Raw genomic sequence first — 9,545 nt, 5'->3', positions numbered from 1 at the left:
TGTGGGGCCCACACTTAGAATCTCAAAATCGAATCCGTGGAAACGTCCCAACTACCTTACTAAACTAATATCCCAAAATTTTAGCACAAACAGATGCCCACAACACCGCAAATCAGCCACAATAATTAAAAAGGACAGCCCTTTCATCATCAATTTCCGGAAAAACGAGACCCTTTCAACCCAAACAGATTATACCACGACGATCCTTGCGAAAAACTCTACAAGTTAGCCACAAGAATGACTCAAAACGGACTTACGATGATCAAGATCTCACATTTCAAAAATTCAACAACAAAACATCCGAAAATCACACTGGCAGTGGCTAAAAATTGATTTCTTACCTCAACGAAGCCTCCCCTCGCGTTTTCGAGATCACCGCTAGATTCCCCTCGAAATTCTCTTGAAGTTTGCCTTTTGAATCACTTAATTTGGATTAAAAATGAAGGAGCAATCTCAATTTGAAGTTGAACAAAAATTTGGACGAAATTCGTTCTTAAAAATCTGGAAATTTCCACCTCTGCCACGTGTCGTCACGTGGCTCTGCCACGTCACCGCCGCGTCAAAATTTTACAACCCTCCAAACTTAAATTTCGATGTTTCGGACTCGTTCGGAGTCGGAAAAATACAAACCTTATATGGAATCTGATTGGAAATGATATTTCGGACTCAATGGTGAAGGCGGAATTTCCATTTGGAGCTCGCTTCGACGAAAAGTGGGTCCCACACCCAGTATCATTTGAGCCAGATTCCACAATTGCTATCTAAAGTCTCGGGAAGTGAACAAAGGGTCGTTCTAGACCAAAATCGATCTTCCGAAGCTAACCTAGCTGTCAGAATTTTCATCTGAGCACGTCTTCCAAGAAGGTTGACCAAAGTCAACTTTTCAAGTTATAAAAATCTCCAAAACAGGAGAACGGGCCTAAAACCCAAACGAACGACCAGGCGACCGAACAGTCAGTGCCAGCAAGTCATAAATGACTTGGGGTCGCTACAGGAACGCTCTAAACGATGAAATGAATTCTTTAATTTAAAAATGACCTGGAGGGTCATTACAATATCCACTACTAAAAGAACTTTCGTCCGCGAAAGTAAGAGTCAAGAAGTACCTGAATGCTCAAATAAGTCGGGGAACTGTGCCCGCATCTCATGCTCGATCTCCCAGGTAGCCTCCTCAACTGGACGATGTCTCCAACGGACCTTAACAACAGGAATGGCTCTCGAGCGCAATCTCCTCACATCTCTGGATAGAATGGCAACTGGCTCCTCTACGAATGTCAAACGATCATCCAACTCGACTGCATCATACTGGAGCACATGGGACTCATCAGGAACATACCGCCGCAACATCGAAACATGAAACACTGGGTGGATGGCTGAAAATACTGGAGGTAGGGCCAACTCATAAGCAACCTCTCCAACTGTCCGGAGTATCTCAAATGGCCCAATGTACCTGGGGCTAAGCTTGCCCCGCCTCCCAAACCTCATCACGCCCTTCATGGGCGACACACGGAGGAATACCCGATCACCAACAGAGAATCTCAAAGGTCGACGCCTCTGATCCGCATAACTCTGGTGCCTACTCTGAGCCGTCCTGAGCCTATCCTGAATCACCCTCACCTGATCCAGGGCCTCCTGAAGCAAATCTGTACCACGCGGCCTAGGCTCTGTAGACTCAAACCAACCCACTGGAGAGCGACAACGCCTACCATATAAGGCCTCAAACGGGGCCATCTGAATACTAGAGTGGTAGCTGTTATTGTACGCAAACTCCGCCAAAGGCAAGAACTGGTCCCACTGACCTCCAAAATCCATAACACAAGCCCGCAACATATCCTCAAGGACCTGAATAGTACGCTCTGACTGACCATCCGTCTGTGGGTGAAATGCTGTGCTAAGGTGGACACGGGTTCCCAACTCTTCCTGAAAAGCCCTCCAAAAGCTGGAAGTGAACTGTGAACCTCGGTCTGAAATGATAGCAACAGGCACACCATGAAGACGAACTACCTCCCGAATATAGATACGAGCTAACCTCTCAGCACTGAAGGTAGTATGAACAGGAAGGAAGTGTGCTGACTTGGTCAATCGATCCACGATGACCCAAATGCTGTCAACACCTCTAGAAGTCCGAGGCAACCCCACAACGAAGTCCATAGTGATACGCTCCCACTTCCACTCCGGAATGGGTAATCTCTGAAACACACCACCAGGCCTCAAATGCTCGGCCTTTACCTGCTGGCAACACAAGCAACGGGAAACAAAGTCAGCAATATCTCTCCTCATGCCACTCCACCAGTAATGCTGCCTCAAATCGCGATACATCTTCGCTGTGCCTGGATGGATAGAGTATCTAGACTCATGGGCCTCAGAAAGTATCAACTGTATCAAATCTCCAACTCTCGGAACACAGATGCGGCCGGCAAATTTCAACACTCCATCAGGATCTAAGGTAGCCTGACCACCATCACCCGCTAACACTCGATCTCTAAGGGCCACCAAAGTATCATCCTCAAACTGGCAACCACGGATCCTATCAAGCAAAGAAGACTGAACTCCCATAAAGGCCAAGACGCATCTAGAATCTGAGATATCCAACCGAACCATGCTATTAGCTAAGGACTGAATGTCCAAAGCTAAGGGTCTCTCCTCAACAGATAAGAAGGCTAGACTACCCATACTCACTGCCTTCCGGCTCAAGGCGTCCGCTACCACATTCGCCTTGCCCGGATGATAGAGAATAGAGAGGTCGTAGTCCTTTAGGAGCTCAATCCAACGACGCTGCCTCGAATTAAGGTCCCTCTGACTCATGATGTACTGAAGACTCCTGTGATCGGTATAGATCTCACATCGAACTCCATACAAGTAGTGCCTCCAAATCTTAAGTGCGAAAACTACCGCCGCCAACTCTAAGTCATGGGTGGGGTAGTTGCGCTCATGAATCTTAAGCTGCCTCGACGCATAAGCAATAACCCGGCCCTGCTGCATCAATACACAACCCAAACCAACGCCGGATGCGTCACAATATACCGTGAAGCCCTCGCCCTCAACTGGAAGAGTCAATATAGGAGCGGTGGTCAATAACTCCTTGAGCCTCAAAAAGCTCGCCTCACACTCCTCTGACCAAACAAAAGGAACATCAACACGAGTCAATCGAGTCAACGGGGCTGCAATAGTAGAAAAGCCCTCAACAAAGCGTCTGTAATAGCCTGCTAGTCCGACGAAGCTCCGAATCTCAGTAACTGAAGTGGGCCTGTGCCAATCACGAATAGCCTCAATCTTCGCCGGATCAACCCTAATACCCTCCTTGGACACCACGTGCCCCAAGAAGGCTACAGACTCAAGCCAAAACTCGCACTTTGAGAACTTGGCATAAAGCCGCTGATCTCTCAAAGTCTGGAGCACTATCCTCAAATGCTGCTCATGCTCACTCCGGCTCCGCGAGTATACCAGTATGTCATCAATGAAGACGATGACAAATAAATCAAGGTATGGCCTGAACACACGTGTCATCAAATCCATGAAGGCGGCAGGGGCATTAGTCAGCCCAAACGACATCACCAAGAACTCATAATGGCCATAACGGGTCCTAAATGCAGTCTTAGGGATGTCCGCTGCCCTAATCCTCAGCTGATGGTACCCGGACCTCAAATCAATCTTAGAAAACACGGCGGCACCCTGAAGCTGATCAAACAAATCATCAATACGAGGCATGGGGTAACGGTTCTTCACCGTCACCTTGTTCAGCTGCCTGTAGTCAATACACATCCTCATAGTCCCGTCCTTCTTCTTCACAAACAGAACAGGAGCACCCCAAGGCGAGACACTCGGACGGATAAACCCCTTACCTAAGAGATCCTCTAACTGAGCACTGAGCTCCCTGAGCTCTGCAGGAGCCATCCGATAAGGCGGAATAGAAATAGGACGGGTGTCGGGCTCCAAATCTATGGCAAAATCAATGTCACGATCTGGAGGTAGGCCAGGAAGGTCTGTAGGGAACACATCTGCAAACTCTCTAACCACAGGAACTGAGTCAACTGAAGAGTCCTCCCTACTCACATCTCGCACATAAGCCAAATAAGCTAAACACCCAGAAGCAACCAACCGTCTAGCCCGCATAAAAGAGATGATCCCTGTCGGTGTGTGACTATAAGCACCCTGCCACAACACTGGGGAAATGCCAGGCATGGCTAAAGTAACAGTCTTGGCGTAGCAATCCAAGACCGCATGGTAGGGAGATAACCAATCCATGCCCAGAATCACATCAAAATCAACCATATCTAGCAGAATAAGGTCAACTCTAGTATCACAACCCTGGATAGTCACTAAGCAAGATCGCAATATCTGATCCACTACTAAGGACTCACCCACCGGGGTCGAAACATGAACTGGCTCTGCCAAAGACTCAGACCTCATACCCAATCGGGGAGCAAAATAAACAGATACATACGAGAATGTGGATCCGGGATCAAATAATACTGTAGCAGGCTGATGGCATAATAAAAGCGTACCTGTGATAACATCGTCAGATGCCTCAGCCGTCGCCCTCGCCGGGGCTGCGTAGAAATGGCCCTGAGCACCTCTGCCCGATGCATCTGATCTACCACCCAGCCTGCCTCCTCGAGCTCCACCTCTGGTACCCTGTCGGCTATCCCGACGACCCTGGTCCTGACCACCACCTCTAGCTAGAGGGGGCACTGCTGAAACTGGTCTGGGTGCAAGAGGAGCTGGTACAATCGCTCCTCGCCCTCGCCGGGGGCACTCTCTGGACCAATGGTCAGGAGCACCGCAATCAAAACACCCCGAAGCTGAACGCCCTGAAGTAACCCGACTGCGGTAGGAAGGGAGGGAATCTGATCCCCTCGAACTCTGGCCCGTACTAGGACCACCCTGGTGATACTGGCCTCCCTCAGAAGCAGGTAATGCCGCCTGAACAGGACGACTGGACTGACCCTGCTGGAACCTCTGGCGGGGCCTATCATAGGAGTCTCTCCCTCTAGTCTGGGACCCGCTGTAGCTGCCCTGGTAGCGTGCCCTCTTATCGCTGCCCCCTTGGGCCTCGCGATGAATATGCTCCATGGATCGGGCATGGTCAACTACATCAAGAAATGAGCGGCCGGCAGAAACTAAATGCTCTGTGTCGACCCTCAGACGGTACCGCAACCCACGTACAAAACAACGAACTCTCTCCTCCTCCGTGGGTAGGATCATGGTAGCATGTCGAGACAACTCATGGAATCTCGTCTCGTACTCTGAGACGGTCATAGGGCCCTGCTCCAATCTGGAGAACTGATCACGAAGCCTATCCCTGACGCTCCGTGGCATGAACCGGGCTAAGAAAGCCTCTGAGAACTCACTCCAAGATATAGGAGGCGATCCAACTGGCCTGGACTCTCGATACGAGCGCCACCACTGCCTGGCTGGCCCACGAAACTGATGAGCAGTGAAGTCGGCTCCTCTCGACTCCAAGAGGCCTAATGACTGTAGCTGCTCCTGACAAGTAAGCTGGAACTCGTAGGCATCCTCCCCCATCGCCCCTGAGAATATCGGCGGTGCCAACCTCTGGAATACCCCGAGCATCTTCTGCTCGCGCAGTGGCATCTCCCCGTCCTTTAAGTCTGACACGACAGTCACATGAACTGGTGGCGGCTGAACCTCTGGTGCCGCTGCGGCAGGCTGACCCTGCGGCGCTGGAGCTGGTGCTGCTAGGACTGGTGCTGGTGCTGCTGGGGCTGGTGTCTGTCGCATCTCCCCAATAGCTGCTAGTATCTGAGTCAGCAGAGCATGAAGATCAGGAGCTGCAGCTGCAGCTGGTGCAGGTGGTGGCTGGGCTGGCCCCGGCCCTACCGGCTGTGGAGGTACATATGCTGCCTGAGGCTCCTCCTCCCTATCTCGGGCTGGTGCTACGGCCCTGCCTCGACCTCGGGGTCGGCGTCTACCCCAAACTGAGGCTCTGCCTGCAGACCCGGGTGCGCCACCCCTGGCCGCGCCACCTCGCGAGCGAGCCATCCTGTGAAAGAGTGAAACAAGTGAGATTTCCAGAAACCAATAAGACACACACTGCACGAAAGCGAAACAAAAGAGGAAATTTTCCTAAGGACATCCTGTAGCCTCCCGAAGATAAGTTACGGACGTCTCCGCACCGATCCGCAGGACTCTACTAGACGTTAGCTCTGTACAAGTGAGACCAATAAACCTGGGGCTCTGATACCAACTTGTCACGACCCGATTTCTCAAGTCGTGATGGCACCTACTATAACCCACCAGTAGGTAAGCCAACCCGTAACCCGGAACAACAAGTAATGGGTCTGAGGGTAGAAACTAAACAAGAGAAGGCAAATAACAATATAAACAGGCGGAAGCAAACCAAAAACATATATACAAATAAAGATCCCTCCCAGAACCTGGAAGTCACTGGTACAGAGCTACTAACAAAATGAGTACAAGTCCCAAAAGTGGACAACAGAGACTGGACTGTCTCGAAAGGTAAAAGACAAGTCTATATATACAGATGGAGACTGAAATAGTACAAAACGTCGTGTGCTCACTCCCGTCTCCGGATCAGTCTGCTCCAAGCTCGATCAACGCTGGCTACTAGTGCCCGGACCTGCATCACGAAATAGATGCAGAGCGTAGCATGAGTACCAAAACAACAGGTACCCAGTAGGCATCATAGGCCGACTGAACTTGAAAAGTAAAGGCAATATGAAAAGAAGGAATACGCAAACCGAAGTCAAGAACGAAAATCTAACTAACAATGAAATGCACACGAGTGTACAAAGAACTAACTAAAGTAATCTATAAGCTAACTACACCTAACTGGACCCCCATAAGCCCAGAAGGTACACTCGTGCGCAAGTTAAATAAAAACCCGAACGGACCCCCATAAGCCCGACGAGTACACAGAATAACTATAACTAAAGAGAATTGCATAAAAGAACCCAAGAACGAAGAACATCGAACCAGAACCTCAACCCTAATTAGTAGAATCTGACAGCACTGAGGCCGGACCTCGAACCGGATGCTCAGCAGAAGTACCCAAGTAACCAATCACAAGTATCAAGTATAAGAGGCCGGAACTCTAACCGGATGCTCTATATAGGTGTCTGAGCAATAGAGGCCGGACCTTTAACCGGATGCTCTATATAAGTATCTGGGCAATAGAGGCCGGACCTTAAACCGGATGCTCTATATAAGTATCTGGGCAATAGAGGCCGGACCTTAAACCGGATGCTCTATATAAGTGTATGGGCAATAGAGGCCGGACCTCAAACCGGATGCTCTATATAAGTATATGGGCAATAGAGGCCGGACCTTAAACCGGATGCTCTATAAATGTGCCAATGTAGCTGCTGAAAGAGTCCCAATTGATCCATACTCATAAATATCCGCGGAACGCCGTCCACACATAGCCAATCAATGTAAGTCCTTGGAACCAAATCGAAAACCAAATTCAAATCGCGAAGTAGAACTAGTGTCGCCGATGTAACTCGTGAAGCCGTAACATCGAGGAAAAATAAGAATAACTATAGTCGGAGAAAGAGTATCGCTTAACTAAGGCCCAAACTATCAGACTCAAGTCTGCTACACCAGTCTACAAGGATCTAAGCCGACCGAGCGACGTCGGGGCAAAACTAAGGCCTATTGGATCCGAATAATGTATTTCTAAGGCAAGCCCTAGTCAAACCTAAACTAAGGCCCAACATTCTTCAAATAAACAATAATTAAGCATGCAAGCACTCCACATATCGAGGAGGATCCATTAATAACACAAAGCATGCTCACAGTTACCGGATAATTCCCGAAATAGGCCGAAAACATGATTTCTTAACACCTATGCAAGATTCAATGACTACCCAACCCAAATCCCAACTAATCAACATGCATTCACATTCTCGAGCTCAATCTAAGAGAGGAAAAAACCGTAGCCTACCTTAAAGCCGATCACACGCGCTCCAAAATCACTTCTCCGGAGATTTTCCTTTCCGAATGGTCTCGAAACGCTCCCCCGCTATCAAAAATAGTATCACAACGTTAATACGGTCGTTTAGACACCAAAATCACAACAAACAGAGACGGGTCAATTTTGGAGTCAAAACGGGAATCGTGGGACCCACACAGAAAATTCCGAAATTAGCCCCAAAAGTGGGTCCTAACCAGTTCCCCCAGCTCATTTCCCATAATGGGACACAATTCGGGGCTCGGGAACAACACAATATCAACAAGCAACTAAAACCCAAATTTTCTCAAAAGAATTGAAATGGGACAGCAGCTAATTCAGCGTTTTTACCAAAAACGGGCGATCTACAGTAAAATCTAACAACACCACAATGTTCTCCTCGAAAAACCACTCAAGATAGCCTCAAAAATCACCAAAATCGGATCTAAAATGGCTAAGAAAACAAGTCTTAAAAATTCCCAAAAACAAACTCACAAAAAGGGTCTGGCAGCAGGTGTTTTTCGAAATTTACCTCAAACGGGGACTCCAAATCACTATCCGAGCTCACCAACACGTTGTCCTCGAAAAATCTCACAACTTAGCCTTTTGGATCACCCAAATCGGTTGAGAGATGAGAGAGAGATGAGGGTTTGAAGTTTGGGGAAAATGACTGATTTTCTGCAATTAATAGCAGATTTTCTGCAATTTTCAAAAAAATTAAAACTCCGACGGGGTGCTCCGATCTCGTTCGGAACCCCGTGCACGCAAACGAGATATGCAACCATACCAAATTCGATATTCCAGACTCAACGGCGCGGTCGAAATTTCCATCAGAGGTCATTTCGATAAAAAGTGGGTCCCACTTCCAAAAGCCATTTTAAGTCAAAACCCACAAAAGGGCTCGGATAGATATCGAAAACCTCCAGACACAAAAGAAGGGTCAATCTAGACCAAACTCGACATTCCGGAGCTAACCACGCTGACGGAATTCTCATCTGAGCGCGTTTACTCAAAATGTTGACCAAAGTCAAACTTAAGCCAAAATTCAAAGGCTAAAACGCCTAATCGCACCGACTCACACTGAAAACCTCGGGAGTCATGTCGACCATGCTACTAGCCTAAAATGACCCTTCCGGAGCTGATGAAATCGTCAGAATTGGATTCCGATGTCATCTTCTTGAATTTTTGATCGAAAATGATCGTTCAAGGTTCATAAGCTCCAAAACACAAAAACTCGCACCAAGACCAAACGAACGACCAGGTGACCGAACTGTCAGTCCTAGCAAGTCATAAATGACTTGGGGTCGCTATAGGAACGCTCTAAATGACACACAGAAGGCAAGACACAGAAATGACCATGAGGGTCATTACACCGACACTCGAGAAACCATTGTCCCCCCCCCCAAGCAAACTATCATCCTAGTTGACTACAAGTGGAAGACTCCCTCGAGCATACATAAACATCAAAGTGAAATAAATGTGTAAAAACAATTTACTGAATCTCAAAACTTTGCCAAATATACTGAGTATGAAACATAAGTTTAAATAAAACATTTGAAAATTGAAAGATTCTCCAAACCTATCTATCTATGAAGCCTCTACTGTATACAAG

The 9,545-nt window shown here is 48.1% G+C and overlaps 1 protein-coding gene across 1 annotated transcript; it reads right to left on the bottom strand.

Moving 5' to 3' along the window:
• Positions 1–1,095: 1,095 nt before the first annotated feature.
• LOC125862915 (uncharacterized) lies at positions 1,096–9,036 on the bottom strand. Its single transcript, XM_049543036.1, is given in 8 exon segments — positions 1,096–3,390; positions 3,445–5,915; positions 5,960–6,054; positions 6,543–6,601; positions 7,269–7,502; positions 7,504–7,548; positions 7,928–8,005; positions 8,721–9,036. Coding segments are annotated over 8 exon segments (5,331 nt in total). The 5' UTR covers positions 8,775–9,036.
• Positions 9,037–9,545: the final 509 nt, after the last annotated feature.

Source organism: Solanum stenotomum, chromosome 4, assembly GCF_019186545.1.
Source record: "Solanum stenotomum isolate F172 chromosome 4, ASM1918654v1, whole genome shotgun sequence".
In the NCBI taxonomy this organism is placed as follows: domain Eukaryota; kingdom Viridiplantae; phylum Streptophyta; class Magnoliopsida; order Solanales; family Solanaceae; genus Solanum; species Solanum stenotomum.
Note: the sequence above shows the minus strand (reverse complement) of the source record. Positions and strands in the feature narration are given on the sequence as shown.